This window comes from Neophocaena asiaeorientalis, unplaced genomic scaffold, assembly GCF_003031525.2.
Source record: "Neophocaena asiaeorientalis asiaeorientalis breed wild unplaced genomic scaffold, Neophocaena_asiaeorientalis_V1.1 scaffold325, whole genome shotgun sequence".
In the NCBI taxonomy this organism is placed as follows: domain Eukaryota; kingdom Metazoa; phylum Chordata; class Mammalia; order Artiodactyla; family Phocoenidae; genus Neophocaena; species Neophocaena asiaeorientalis.
Window position 1 is genome coordinate 1,460,794 of NW_020172742.1, and position 15,796 is coordinate 1,476,589.

Sequence of the window (15,796 nt, forward strand, 5' to 3'; positions counted from 1 at the left end):
TTCAAGGCACCTCTCCCCTGCAGCGATGAGCCTGGAGTGCAGCTTCAATAAAGATTGGTCAAGAAATTGATCATTCCACCTGGGAAATACTTACTAATAGTAGATATCAAATCTTGAAACCTTTCCTTAGGAAAGAGTGGGTTTTCCAGTCCTCGGAAATACAGTTTTAGAACGCCAGCGACTGAATTGATATCTCGTTCATTTTGATCATCCACAAGCGGGTCTTCACCTAAGGGGAAACAGGAGATGACGATTCAGCTCGGTAAAGGGGCAGGGTGTGTGCAGATGGCGGAAGAGGTGACCTGGCCCAGCCTGAACTGGAGGACAGATGTGACAGCCTCCGCCATACAGCATGCTTAGAGTGCTCCCTGCAGCGGATTCTGAAACTGCTCCAATCTCTAACAACGCTGTAGAATTAAAATAATGAACATCCGTCACCCTACACTTACACTCATCTTGCCATATTTGCTCTCCCTCCCTTTCTCTACTTGTATTTAATACTGCTCAATTATTTGAGAGTGTTTTGTAGACATTACAACACATCACTGCTAAATACTTCAACACATTCCTCCTCAGCATAAGGCTATTCCCCTACGTAACCGTGTATTACACCTAAGAAAATTAACAAGAGTTCCAAAACACCGTGTCACAGACTTTACCCAAACATTCCCCATTGTCCCACGTCTTTCATAGAATTTTTCAAACGCTAAGATCTAATCAGCGTTCACACAATTCATTCAGTTGTTATGCTTCGTTAGTCTTTGGAATGCAAAACAGACCCCAACATTTTTTATTGTTAGTTTGTTTTTCATAATATTGACTTTTATTGAAGAGTCCAGGCCAACTGCCTTGTAGAATTCCTCACGTTCAGGATCTGTTTGATTGCTTCCTCATGATTAGAGTCAGGTTAAATATTGTGGCCAAGAATACTATGTGGGTAATGCTTGATCACTGGGTTAAGGTGGTGGCCTCTGGATCTCTACACTGTAAAGGTATATTTTCTCCTTTGTAATAACAAGTGTAAAATATAAAATATTTTTGTAAACAATAAGTGATCTGTGTGCATGTCATCATGCTTAACATATTTTACCCAGTGCTTTGAGCATCCAATGATAACTTTTGCCCAAATCAATTATTACCCTGCGGTTCTAACAAAATGGTGATTTTCTGTCATTCCATCTACAATTATTAGGTGGCATTCTTCCCTAAAGAAGAGCTTTTTCCCTCCACCCTCCTATTTTTTAAAAAACATTTTATGGGCTTGTTTTTATAATTTTTAATTAAAGTGTTATAACCCGCTACATCACTATTCATTGGGGTGCTCAGATTGTCCCCAGATTTGGCCAGGGGGAGTGCTTTCTTATGTCCTTTGATGCGACCTCTATTGAGCACTTAATTGCTTTCTGGCATAAAAGATGTCCCTGAATCACCTGGTACTTTCCTTGACCTAGACCTGGAATAAAAAACTTCTCTAAGGAGCTTTGTTTGCTTTTTGCAGGGCATGGTATTTAGAAACCAAGATCTAGGTTCTAGGTGTGCTCATTGCTACAGGAGTGTCATAAAGAACATCTCGGCTCTTTCAGTACATAGAGCTAGAATATACATTTTTTTTTCACAAGTTCACACTGATATTTCTAATTCATGTTTAAGGTACAATGTTTTCTTTACCTTCATTTATTTTGTATTTTCATTTCATTTTTCTCACAGTGAAAATCTTGTTCTGAATAGTATTTATAATTGATATTTTAATGTATCTGCCTTATCCTACAATATACATAAAATAGTTTCAGATTTTTTTGTTTTTGTTTTTGGTTTTTTTTGCGGTACACGGGCCTCTCACTGTTGTGTCCTCTCCCGTTGCGGAGCACAGGCTCCGGACGTGCAGGCTCAGCAGCCATGGCTCACGGGCCCAGCCGCTCTGCGGCATGTGGGATCCTCCCGGACCGGGGCACGAACCCGTGTCCCCTGCATCGGCAGGCAGACCCTCACCCACTGCGCCACCAGGGAAGCCCTAGTTTCAGATTTTTAATAACCATATCACCACTAGCAATAAACCTACTACATAAAAATTAACGTTTATTTGCAGGGCTTTTTTTGTTTTTTAGGCCCTCAGAATGTATCCCACTAAAGACATATGATCAGAAGACAGAAAGTAGATTAGTGGTTGCCTAGGGATGGGGGCTGGGGTGTAAGCGGTATAGGGAGTGACTATAAATGGGTACAGGGTTCCTTTTAGGGATGGTGAGAATTTTCTGAAATTAGATTATGGTGATGATGTACAAATCTATAAATATACTAGAAACTACTAAAATATATACTTTAAAAAATGGATGAGCCTTATGGTATGTAATTCAGTAGAGCTTTTAAAAAAGCGTATGACCAGAGCACATGTTGAAAAGTTACTCTCTGTATGGTTGTCAGTCTGATATACAGCTTATTTGTTTCTATTTATATTCAATTTTAGGGATTTAATTTTTTTAGAAATGCTTTTTTTTAAAAGTATGCAATTTTGAAAATATAAAGCATCCACATGTTCCAGGAGTCCTAACGAGATAAAAAGTTGCTTGCAGAGAAGCCCTATTCTTATTCTTCTCTCCCTACACCTTACATTTAACCATTTTCATTAGTCTCTGGTTTGTCCTGCTAATCTTTCTTTCTGCAAAAATAAGCAAATACATATATACAATTTTTTTACCTTCCCTCATTTCTTACATAAAATGGAAGTAGCACACTCTGCTACTACATATACTTGTTTCTTCTCTAAACAGTAAATCCTAGAAATCCCTCCTTGTCAGTTCATACAGATCTTCCTCATTTTTTTTTTTTTATGGCCGCAAACGACTCTATTTCATGGATAGACCATAATGTAGTCAACCAGTCTCCTATGGATTGACATTCCCATCTTTTGCTGTTACGAATACTGCCACAACAAATAACCTTGTACCTGTGTTTCTTATTCATAGAGGTGTGTCTCTGTGGTAGGTTCCTAGAAGTGGGATTACTGGGTCAAAGGGCAAACAAACGTGTAGTTTCATCAGATAAAGCCAAATTCTCCTCTGGTGGGGCGGCACCATTTTCTCCTCCTCCCAGCAACATAGGGGAAGGCTGCTTTTCCATAGCCCTGCCCATGGAATGTCTTTTAAATTTTTGCCAATTGCACAGGGGAAAATATCTCAGGAGAGCAGCACTTTTCAGTTTAATGGGGGTTGCTGAGCTAGTTCACCACCAGGATTTCCACGGGGGACGTGAAAGGAAGCAGGCAGCAACCTGACACCTCCCTGAAGGTGCTGAGAGAGGTCTGCTCAGTGGGCTTCTCCTTCTCCTCCTGCCAGAACAGCCCAGAGCAATCTAAGTCTGGTAAGCAATGAAGAGCAGAACTGCGGGCTTCCCTGGTGGCGCAGTGGTTGGGAGTCCGCCTGCCGATGCAGGGGACGCGGGTTCGTGCCCCGTGCTCCGTGCCGGGAAGATCCCACATGCTGCGGAGCAGCTGGGCCCGTGAGCCATGGCCGCTGAGCCTGCGCGTCCGGAACCTGTGCTCCGCGACGGGAGAGGCCACAGCAGCGAGAGGCCCGTGTACCGCAAAAAAAAAAAAAGAGCAGAACTGCAAATTCATACTTGGATCTCTATACTATGCCTCTGTGGGAAGAGAATGTGTGTCACTGCCAGGGCCTCTGCTGGCCCCAACATGCTTTAGTGCAAATTAGAGAAAGACACCCCCCACACACACTTCCTGAACCAGGGCTTGTGGCTTCCAGGGCATGAGCCAGAGTTCAGCACATTCCTGTCCTCGTGGCTGAGTATTCTTGTGCATTGCCCAGCCTGAACGACTGTGTGTGGCAGCCCATGCATTGTGTTCCACAGGTCAACCTCCCAGATGTTCCCATAGGAGGAGATGAAAATGCTTCCCCACAGGGGTTGAATGTAAATGTCCCCAGCGATTCATGGCTGCTCTTTACTGGTACTGGCCACTTGCCAGATTCTGTTCCCTCAGATCACTGTCTCCGGAAAACTCATTCTAAGCAATCATCTGGGACCCACCAGCCTGCACTGAATCAATCTGGTTTTGCCTTACACACACACACACACACACACACACACACACACACACACACAGGCATAATGACTGATTGCTTAGAATGAGTTCCTCTAGGATTACCTTTTTTTCTCTAAATTAGTTTCTTCTTTAAATTTAACCTTCAGTTTTGAGTCACTTAGTTGCCTGTTGCATCAAATGATTCTTTGGTTTTACACGTTGCCTCCCAGTGATGCCAGATGGGATCAGTACAGCCCCAGGTGCCAGCTGCTAATGCCTATAAAATACCATCTTCCCCAAAGGAGAATCATTTAAGAGTTCTTTGGACTTTATCTTCAAAAGTAGCCAAAGAATTCAAGTGACAGGTTATCCCAGAAAATCTTTTGCAGTTAGTGAACTTAGGGTATCAGTAAGAATATTCAGAATACCACACACACAGTTTAGGTGATCTTGGTATAGTGGTGGGACAGCAGTGATTATAAAATGAAAGTAAATAACATGTACATGCTCTGTTGGGGGACACTAGAGGGAAACAAGTGTTCAGCCTAGAAAATCATTTCTCAGTGGATTTCCTATGAAGTCAATGTGTCTTGGGTTTAACTTTGAAACAAATTTAAAAACTGGGAAAAAAAAAAAAAAGGAAAATGCTTCCCCCACAAGACTTTCTCATGAGGAAGGAAGAGAGAAAACATTAAAAAAAAATATATATATATATATTGCCTATACTGATATAGCACTTTTCAAGTGAGAAGCACACTGGCATATGTGATCTCTCTTAATCCGCAAAACAGCACTGCATGGCACCAAGGGAGGCATGGTCCCAGCTCCACACCTCTCACCTGCAAGAAAGCTGAGGCCCCAACAAAAGAAACAACTTGCTCATGCAGTCAAAAACAGACACCAGCAGCTCCCAGGTCTCGTAATGCCTGGGAGATATTCCTTCTTCTACCTGTGGTTTTCAATTCTATCTGCTGCCTGTCTGCCTGCATGCCTATCTATCTATCTATCTATCATCTATCATCTTCCTTCCTTCCCTCCCTCTCTCCCTCCTTCCTTTACAGTAGAATCTCAACTTTTTTTTTTTTTCAAGAAAAAAGTTCCCATGGATGAGCAAAGCTGCCTTAGTTGAATTTAGAGAAAGGTGCCATCCCTACCTTCTCATCTTCCCTCCTTATCCCAGTAGCAGCCCTTGAAGCCCCTCTGAAGGACCGTAAGAGTTTGAAAACTGCGCTGTATTAAGCTGTTCCCCTAGTGCATCACATGTTACTCTTGTGGTCTCATGATCCAAAAGCACAAGGATTTTACTTCCTCCATATAAGCTCTCCTTGTTAAGTCTGGTTAACTTACTGACCACACACACACACACACACACACACACACACACACCATCCATTCTTGCTCTTCCTCCCAGAAGGCACTTCGTCCATAAAAGGAGCCATCCAAACAATCCTTCCTCCTAGCCCAGGCCTTCGGCTCTCTGCAAGGGTTGCCAATTTTGGCTTAGAAATGAATGGAATTCCAGAGTTCAAGATGAGCAGGATGGTGTATGTGAATGATGGCTTCCTCCAGGAGGAGAATTAGAGCTAAAATTCCAGGCCAGTCCAAGAGAAAGCTAGTTCCTATTTTGTTAGCTAGTTTCCCGGGGAGGGAGGCAGAATTATTACCAAACAGCCCTGCCTGCAGCCTGCTCCCAGCCAGGTCGCCCCAGCATTCCCTAAGGGCTGAAGGCAGGCTGCACCCAGGGCAGAGTGAACACACCGTGTGTGCTCACAGCTCTAGGGGAACGTGCTGCTGGATGGGGGCATGGCAGGAAGCCCACAGGTGGTCTCTCCAGGGCAGGTCTCTGCGGCCAGGATCCTCCCAGCCCCATCCCGAGGCTCCACAGCGTGACAACCCCTCCCTGTGTCTCCCGCTCACACCCCTCTTCCTGGGGTAGGAAACAGATCTGAGAAGGGCCACATCCAGAGTGTAGAATGTGTCAGCTCCTACATGCCATGATTTCAGCCCCAAATCCAAACCCTATGTTGATGTGAGCACAGTGAAAGGACCATTGACTCCCTTTCCAGCCACCTTTCCACACGAGGAGAGAACACAGGCAGCTCTCTCACCTTTTACATACCAAGAGGACAGGGGATTGGTTTGTGGGGAAAACAGAGAGGCAAAAAGCTAGCCTGGGAGACAACAGCAAACCACAGCTCTCTCCACAGCACAGCTGCTGATTCCTGCTTTTCCATGATGTTTTCTCCTTCATTTTGCCAGAAGATTACAGGACTATCTCAAAACTTGAGTGCTGAGTTTGAGATTTATTGACAGCAAAATATAATAAAAAAAATCATAATCCCTTGGGCTTCCCTGGTGGCGCAGTGGTTGAGAGTCCACCTGCCGATGCAGGGGACACAGGTTCCTGCCCCGGTCTGGGAAGATCCCACATGCCGCGGAGCGGCTGGGCCCGTGAGCCATGGCCACTGAGCCTGCGCATCCAGAGCCTGTGCTCCGCAACGGGAGAGGCCACAACAGTGAGAGGCCCGCGTACCGCAAAAAAAAAAAAAAAATCATAATCCCAACTAAAACCCTGGTTGACTCATGTCAGAGGAGAAGGAAAATACGTTTAGGAATAATAAGTCAAAAATGGATTTCTAACATGTAATTTTTCAGAAGCTTAACAAAAAGAGGTCCGTGCTCCTTTCAACAGGCTTCTGCACGGAGTGTAGGCAAGAGCTTCACCCAAAGAGAGAAAAAAAGGGGCTGAGGAGGAAAAGACCCATGTCTGTTTGAACAAGTGGCAAAGGACAGGCACCCTGCAGGGATTAGAGGGTTTAAAATTTTTAAAATAAAAGGAAGAAAGGAAAAACACACAATGTACTGGTTTGGAGAGAAAGTTCCATCACCAGTTAGAGCAGGTGGGCCGTGAGGAGTGGGCCCGGGCCGCTCACTGCCAGGGGCTGAGAAGAACACAGCAGCGAGCCAGGGAGAGAAAAGCCGGTTTCAGGAGATGGGGGAGGAGGTGCCCCGAGGGTCAGCCAGGTCAGGAACCCAAACCCAGGGCCGGTGGGTGGTGAATGTCAAGAAACAGAAAGTAATGCATGTGAAATCTGGGTACCAGCCAGCCCAGAAAAGCCAAAAAGGGTTTTTCTAAAAGAGACATCCCAGGAACTATTCTTTTAGAATAAGCCATGCTCCCGTGTAGGCTCCGGTGGAGCCGAAGGACGAAGCAGGCAAGAGAATGAGATTCATCCCGGAACGGGGGTGAGAGGGAGAGGGGCCAACTGCACACATGAGGCAACGAAAAAGCAGAAAACAATTTTTGCAGCTGAGGTTTGGGTCAGGTGATCTCTTTGCTCCAAGGAGCAGAGAAGTCTAATTTGCACAAATACCCCTCCAAGGCACCTGAGCAAGTAACAGAAGGTGCTGACCTTAGAAATCACATTCAGGAAGGAAAGAAAGCAGCGCTGCTGGGGTGGGGATTGGGCCTGGCTGCCTGGTACAGCAAGGTACTTACTTACAAGACACTGGCAAGTAAGAAAACACAACGGGGAGCGGTCACCGGGCCGGAGGCACCAGGCAGTTTACTCACGACATACAAGGAATTCTCTCTGATGGGGTGAGCCCAGGAGGATGGAACCAGCAAAGGGTCCAGACCATGGCTCTGTTCACTTACAATGAACACAGGGCAGCAGGGGTGTTAAGGAATTGGGGGAAATAAAGAAACCAAACCCTGGCTGGGCTGTCTGTCACTGCCAAGAGAAGCTCAGGGAAATGATGAATGACACTTCTATCAGGGATGCTGAGGGGAGGATACCTCTTGCTTTGTGGGCTTTGCACATGCTGTTCCCTTGGTCTGGAATGCCCTTTCCCTGCTTCCCCTGACTCTTACTCTTCCAGCCTCAGCTTAGGCATTTCCTCTTCCAGGAAGCCTTTCGAGGCTTTGCTATTCCTCCCTCTTCCACGCAAACTGGGCTAGGGGCTCCCATGCTACCCAGCGATTACTCCATGCTTGCGCTGACCGTGCTGTTTACTAAACCGGTTCTCTGCTAGCAGTGACTTGTCTGTTGTTCCTATCATATTGACAGGCCCTAGTCCATTACCCAGTGCAGTGCAGGGCTCAATGCAGGCTTGTTGAGAGGATGAATAAATGTGCAAGTAGGAGCTTGGAGCAGGGCAATTCTGGGGCTCCCTGGTTCTAAGTACCCAAGATCCTGGAGTGGACTCCAAACCCTAAGCTCTCCAGGACCCTCCTCATGGGCCACTGAGAGCCACATCCAGCCCAGTCCTGCTCTCCACACCCAGTTCCAAGCCAGAGTGCCTAGCGCTGCAAAGCTCTGTGCTGGGGGCTATGGTGGTGACTGCCTGGGGCTGACAGACTGCTTCCTCTGCCCTGGAGCTAGATCTCAGGACGGAAGCGGGAGGATAGGGTGACCGAAGGTGAGTCTGCTCAGGAGGCAGCCCCTCCAGGAAGCCTGGCAATAAGTCGGGAGAAGTCTAGGGCTGGAGCCCCGGGGAGAGGCTTGCTCAGAGCACAACCAACAAGGACAAACCATAACCTTCTAAGGCTATTAGGAGGATTACATAGAAGAATGGGTAAGAAAGTGCTTTGTAAATTGGGATGTGATGTATTGTGGGGAAATGGGTTTGGGATCCGGGTCCTCAGACCAAACTTAGTACCTAACTACTCAGAGAAAAATGTAGGAAATCAGAGCTGAGGAGTAACTACAGAGACAGGATGCTTCCAAACGCTGTGAAACTAGAGGTGCAGATATCGCTTAGGATGCCCCCACACTGGCTCTTCTTTCCTCCCTGGGATGGGCTTTGTTCAACAACCAGAGAGTGTGATGCTGGAAAATATTTCCTTGAACGGAAATGCACGGACTCTCAGTTTCACTGTAGCAGCAAGATATGTCCTAGTATAAAAAGGCAGAGGTTTAAGAAGAATTGAGCTCCTCCTGACCCTAGAAAGTCCTTACTTTGCTTGGAGACTGACACTGGCCATCTGTTCCCATCAGGGATCCTGAGGCCAAGGGAGGCTCAACCAAATAAGCCACATTCTGGTGGCCACTTCATTTCTGATAAGCTTTTATATCGAAGTGGGAACTAGGTAACCTCCCCAAGGGTTGGGGAGAATAGCTTTGCCAAAAACACTGCATAAAAAAGAATTAGGCAATTCTAAGCCACTCCATGTTATCTAGCTTCTTCCAACTTTTCTAAAACACAGCAGCCTTTACAGATTCACACAATAACTCCAAGACCCTCTTTCCCAGCAACCACTGTAGAGCCCACCAGAGAAAGTCACCCATGTGTGCTGGTAAATGTTCAACAGCTAGCTCTTTGGCGGCGAAAAGAAAAAGCTCAAAGGTCTTAGTGTTTGCCAATTTCTGTGGTGTAAATACTCCCACCTTGGCTGATTCCGAGCTACCAAGGTGAAGTCACTGAAGGTGAAGTTGGGAAGAGATGTTGATACAAGCTGCCCCAGCACCACTGGCTCTAAGACATGCGTTAACACCCAACCTGGCTTCCTCTGGACACAAGCTGGAGATGATCACTCCACACCTACCTCTCTCAAAGGAATTTTTGATGTCATTGACTTCAACCTGGGATCCTGGCACTCTGAAGATCCCTTGCTGCTGGAGTCCTAAAAGAAATAAACAAACAAAAAAAGAAAGAGAAAATGCCTTGAGCTCATCAGACCACTGGGAACACGGAAGACTCTCCCCACTGCTTGCCTCTTTCTCCCACCATCCTCTGTAACAGAGTCATTCCCAGTGACTGTCTCCTGGCAGAAGCCCCAAAGGAGCCTTTGCGATGAACTTCAGCTGGTCCAAATACTCAGTCACATTGTGCTTCATATGTCTAGGGTCTCTTGTTTGGGCTTGGAGGAAACAAGAAGTTTATATCAACACTGGACCAGTGAATGACTTCCACTTTAACCCACAGGTCAGTTCAATCAATAACTGGGTAGTAAATGCTGCCTAATGCATTCATCAGTTGCACTGGCCCCAAGTAGCTTGGCCTGAGTTTACAAATGCCATCGGAGCTTAACAGCCACAGAGACTCTGAATGAGAATGACTAATGCCACTCCCTCAACCATTCCCTCGCCCATCACAGACAACGTCTTCCTTCAAGAAAATCTAGAGTCTAGAGTGCATGCTGGCTTGGGATCAAGGAGTTTGGGGGACATTAACCTTTTGCAGAAGGACAATCTCATTTTTTATGTGTTTCTACAAGGACTTAACAAAGAGGAGACCTTGATACCTGACACAGCAGTAACAACAAAACAGCGACCTATAAGATTGAAGGAATTACAGGGCCTCCCTCATCTGAAAAGGGAATTAAGACTGGGATCCTTTCCCTGAGATTCAGTTTTTCTATATGAAACAACTCTCCACTTTATAATTCAGGAAAGTGTTTACCCTTAAAGGCAGGCTTTAGTTAAAGTTTGGTTTGTACCTATAGTATGTGCTCAATAAACGTTGTTCATTTCTTTCGTGCTGAATTTCTACCACCTGTGTCTCTTACCCCATCCTCCTGGCTCATTCCCATCCAGTTATGCTGGCCTTCTTTCCCATATTAGGCCTTGACACTTGCCATTCTCTCCACCTGGCTGGCTTCTTCTACTCAAATATCACCCCCTCGGAGATGGCTCTCCTTACAACCTTAGCCAAAGCAGGCCTGCCCTCCTCTAGCCATTCTCTATCCCCTTTAATTAGTTCCTTGGCATTATCACTATCTGAAATTATATTATTTGTCTCTCTGCCTGTTCATTCCCTTGCCCTTCTAATTGGTCATGTAAGCTACCTAGGGCCAGCATCCTACCTGTCTGGTTTGTGGCTATGCTGCCATTGTCAAAAACAGTGCCTGCTATGCACTCTGGAAATATATTTTTGGAGGGATGAATAAATGAACAGATGGAGGCACAGTTTAAGTGCTGGGGACACCATGTGGCAAATCCCAGACACTCTATTTCCTCCATGGAGCTTACCACAGTCTAGCAGGATTAACTGATCGGTTGACCAACCTCATTCAGCGCTCAAAGTGCAGAGCTCTGGGCTCGAGTGGGAGCAAAAAAGGAACTAATACGGTTGTCCCACGTGCCCTCCCTGGTCCTCGGTTCTCCTAGCTCCTGGGTCTTCTCACCACCATCTTCAGTCCCCCCGACACACAAGGCTCAATAGACAGCACTCAAGATAGCAGCTGTTCTATAGAACGTTTTCCCTCTCAGAAGCAGAGCAGCAACAGGAAATCTTCCCAGACGAATTTGAATCTCATTTCTTATGAGAACAGCCTAGCACCTGTTCTGGAAAGAGCTGAAAACACTGCCCTGAGATCGAGCTTACCGTATAAATTGATGTATCTGATGCAGCTCTCGACGACCAGTGGTATAGCTTGTCCTGAATCCTTAAGAAAAAAAGTTGTGAGTTGTATTGGACTTGGCAACCACCACAAGAGAGAAGACACTGCAAACACAGATTATGAACTCAAGCCAGAAAATTAGTACCATCAGATTAGTAGGAAAACAAGCAAGGAAACACTAATTCTAAAGTCTCCACAAACAGTTAAAATAGAAAGTCTTCTGTGATTGCAGAAAAGCCATAGCTGTGATCATTTTAAAGAAATGCTCTGTCTTCCTATTCATCTGGGAAGGAATCAGGGCTCAGGAGGCCTGATAGGCACATCAGGGAAGGGGAGGGAGCCCACCGCCTGGAGGGGCTGGAATCCGCCCTCGAAGACTTCTCTGCCTCCCACTGCCCTCAGCCCCATCTCAACTCTGTTCTCCCAGCGCTCAGGGCAGGATCAAGGCCTCTGCCTAGTACTGTAGGACCTGCTGCCAGAATTAAGAAGGACACACCATGGGGGAAGCAAGGCTGGCCCCAGGGATCCTTTTGAGCTCGGAGGAGGGGAGACCAATTCTACTCACAACGTAACAACCTAAACATCCAGACAGATATTTGTTTAACAGTAAACACATTAAAAGGAAAAGTTCTAGAAACAGCTAACGTCAGCCACTGATCACTGAGTGGCAACCTTAGTCAGAAAGGCTGAATAAGATGCAGTTCTAAATACATGCATCTGGGGTGTGAATGTATTTTCAATTATATTTTCCTAGACTGGCCCACAACCACAGAGAGCTGGGCACGGGATAATTTTCTTTCGGATTCCGTGACTGGTTGACCTCTCTGCTATTTCAGGCCACTTACAGAGCATAAAAAATTTTTAAAAACTCTCTTTGAAAAGGGGCCAAGTTAAGCACTAGCTTCCTCAGAAGGTGAGGAAAGCAATGAGGCATATGTAATATGCTCATGTAAAGGGACAGAGAAAAAAACCATGATTTGGATGCTTTCGTGGGTCCTCCACACCCCACCTGCAAATTCTGTCCTTGATTAACTACCGTCACGGAGAGGGTAATAAAGTGGACTCATTGGCAACAGGCAAGGCGAGCCCTGTGCTACTAGTCAGGGCTAGAGACAGGTTCCATCCCGTTGAATGGGGCTGACGGACCTTTCCAGTAAATACCTGGTTCCTGGTTCGAGCATTTCTTCTTCCTCTGATAACAAAAAATAAACAGGCAGCAGAGCAGAAGAAAAAGAAAAGATTACGCAGAAGTAATAAGACCAGTTAGAGCAAGCAGCTCCTTCAGAGTCCGGGAACGCCGAAATGCAATGGCAGCCAGCGGAGGTCCGGGGAGACGGCAGGCAAACCGTGGGCCCAGTGGAGCTCCGGACCTGCCCGGCCAGCCTTCCAGGGTGGCTGCCTCGGACGCCAGGGGGCAAAGGGGCCTCTTTCAGTCCTTGTCAAAGGGCAGGAACGGTGTGTACTGAACACTTGCCCCACCCCAAGTCTAGCTTCTCCTCAACACGGGGGCTGTTTACTCACCAATGGTGAGAGCCCACCTAAGACTCTTTAACGTTAGCCCAGCCACCCACAGAAAAGGAGGGACACACGCCCTCAGGTGTCTCCTGTGACACTGGCCCTGCAAGTCAGCTCAGGAAACCTCGCTCTTAGCTCTTAGTTAACCAAGACCGTGTTTATGAGGTGCCCTCTGGATAGGACCAAACAGGATTCCATCTGGTTCCAAATTCCACACCGCTGCCCGTGCTTTCCTACCAAACACCTGGGGCAGCTTGTCCCGGGTACCCACTTGGCTTTGCTTTCCTTCTGCCCACGGACCCTCACCCTGGCACTGAAAAAGCCTCAGGGAACGCAAAAGCTGACAAAGCCTGGAGGAGGGAGGGCAGTGGAGTCAGAGAGCCTTCGTGATCTTGCGGGCAGAACCAGAGGCTCTGCTTTCACTGAAGTCGCCCATTTGCAGGCGAGCACGGCCTCTTCTTTCTTCCCACACATGCAGTGGGTCAGGCTCTGGGGTGCGTGCTGTGTCTCATCCCGACTGAGAAACGGGAGCATGTGCGCCTGCTTGCTGGCGTCACCTGTCCAGCCCCTGGCACCTCAGCAACTAGAATTTTCCTATATCGACTACGCCTACCTGAACCTAGGACAGCAGTGCCAGGTGATCAGACAGGGCCCCGTGGGCACTCTCCAGAAAGCCCAGGCAGCACTAACAGCTAACATCTCCATGGTGTTTACCCTGCGCCAGGCAGAGCTCTAGAACCCGGCAGGTGTTACTCATCTGATCCTCCTCACACACTCAGGAGGTGGGTAATTATCATTCTCATTTTATTGAAACAAGGTAAGGACTCCCCCTGCCTCAGCCCGAAGGTAGACCTCCTGGGCCTCAAAATTTATCATAATAAATTGTGTTTCCTTCTATCTGAGAGAAGGGGGGAAAAAAACCAAGCATTTTGAAAAGAATCCATTCAGGTAAGGTCCTAGAGATTTATACAAGTAACTCCAACTACGTTTATCCGTCATTCTTGGGGATGCTTCCTTGTCCCTCTAAACTCTCATAATCATGGAGTTTCTGTGATGTTATTTTATTGAAAAGCCTTTCAGAGCTTTATAATTTCAGAGCTGGGGATTCTTAGTTCACGCTGAATCTTCTTCCAGATAGCGTGGGAATCATAAGAGGAAATTAAATTCCATTCCCAAAGGTTGAAGGACTGGATGCATCACACTGCCTTTTCATTTTCTGAGAGTTAACAATCCTTGAGGTTGGGGTCCCGCCGCTGCAGCCTGTCCCCACAGGGAGCTAAGAGTGGGCGCGCAGAAGAGCTGGCGGAATTGCACAGATGATGTGCGGTACAAGCACACGTGACTATAAAGAAATGCATTCGCTCAACAAACATACTTTTTTCAGTCAAACGGTCCCCTGAGGAGGCTGTGTTCTTATTTCAGCAACATGCTGCTGCCTAGTGGTCTGGGGTGACCCTCTCTGGGGGTTCTTTTCAGAGCCAGTCCCCTAGCGCCCACTGCGGCCTATGCCTCTTGCCATATTGTGGCTCCAGGGGCTACAAAGCCGGGCTCTGATTGGCGCTTTTCATTCCAAAGACTGGGGTGTCCGTTCTCAGACAAAGTTTTGGCACCGCTGACAAAGGTCCTGCTGCAGGCTCTCGGAAGACTGACCAGCTGCAGCAATGGCTATATATTTAGAATAAGGATGTGGCTTCCTGGTGACTACCTCCAAGGGGCAGACAATCCCGCGGTTGGTGCATGGCACTCGATCGTCACGCATTTTTTGTAGGAGCTCTCCATTCAGAGACTGTTTCACTGAACAGAACACCTAACTTGCAAATGCCATCAGGTAAGAGCTCCTTCCAAGCGTCCTGACAGAGCACCTGTTTCCAAAGAGCTGAGCATGTTCTGAAAGGTGTCTGTGTCTCTGAGCCTTTGCTCATTCTGTTCCTCCTCTCAGGGGCTCCTCCGTCCTCCCCTCTGCTGTGTTCCGCCCCATCCTTCAAAGCCGCCCGGACCCCACTGCTCACAGTTCTTCCTGCTCTGAGCTCTCACAGAACTTATTTCCGTGGGGAATCAGTCACCAAGTGCTCATCCTGAATCATCTTCCGCGTTCAGCCTTCTGTCAAAAACCTCCTGAGCAACATGACAAGCTCCTTGAGGGCAGAGAGAGTAGCAAATGGGCCTCAGTCCCCTCTCAGCTCTGGAGTATGGCTTTTTCAAGAAGAAAGTCTTGTTGGAGCGAGGAGGGAGGATGAAGGAAGGGCTCTTGAGACAGCCCCTCTTCCCATGACCTTCTGGATGGCAAACTGCTCACTCGGAGTCACCTCCAAACAGCACCCCTTCCCTGATGCACGCAGTAGCACCCCTTATTTTGGGGTCCTCCACACCTCCCTCCTCTGAGGCATCCTAGAGCAGCTGCTGCTGTTTCCCACCCCCGGGCAGTGCCAACGTGTGCCCTCCTTTTCCCCTTTCCCTTCCCCCACTGTCCCCCAGAACTCAGCTTACAGGCAGAGGGACCCAGGCTGGTCCTCCCTACCCCCTCCCACGCCTGAGGCCAACCCTCCCTGCCCAGCAAGTCCTGTGCATGCCCTATATGAGGACAGGGGATAGACAGCCAGAGCAGGGGCAGCCTCAGCACTCCAAAAGTGTCGGCAGGGCCCGAGAACCTTTATTTTTCTCCTGACTCTTATTTTCTGCAAAGGGTCTTCGTTAGATGGGGCACGCTTCCAATAACTGTCAGGGATCTTCTGCTGTTCCCCTAAGTAATGTTCAGAATGCATCTCCCCTTCCTCAAGTATGTCCCCCACGTGCTGCCCTTTTCAACTCCATCACCATCTTAACTTGCCTTGAGCTGTTCTATCTGGGATGGCTTGATCCTTCACCCTTTGCAGCCAAGAAGTAAGAAGAGAAACTCACTGAGG

At 47.4% G+C, this 15,796-nt stretch overlaps 1 protein-coding gene across 4 annotated transcripts in view; it reads right to left on the reverse strand.

The window, feature by feature from the left end:
- SRGAP3 (SLIT-ROBO Rho GTPase activating protein 3) overlaps window positions 1-15,796 on the reverse strand; it is a 262,192-nt gene that overhangs the window by 38,970 nt on the left and 207,426 nt on the right. For all 4 annotated transcript variants that reach the window (XR_003002647.1, XM_024740673.1, XM_024740674.1 and 1 more), the window contains 3 exons: window positions 11,363-11,423; window positions 9,582-9,659; window positions 95-229 (listed from right to left, as the gene is read on the reverse strand). Coding sequence is in view for 3 of the 4 variants with exons in the window: in XM_024740673.1 (XP_024596441.1) it covers window positions 95-229; window positions 9,582-9,659; window positions 11,363-11,423 (274 nt within the window). In the remaining variant the exon portion in view is untranslated. The remainder of the gene's footprint in view (window positions 1-94; window positions 230-9,581; window positions 9,660-11,362; window positions 11,424-15,796) is intronic.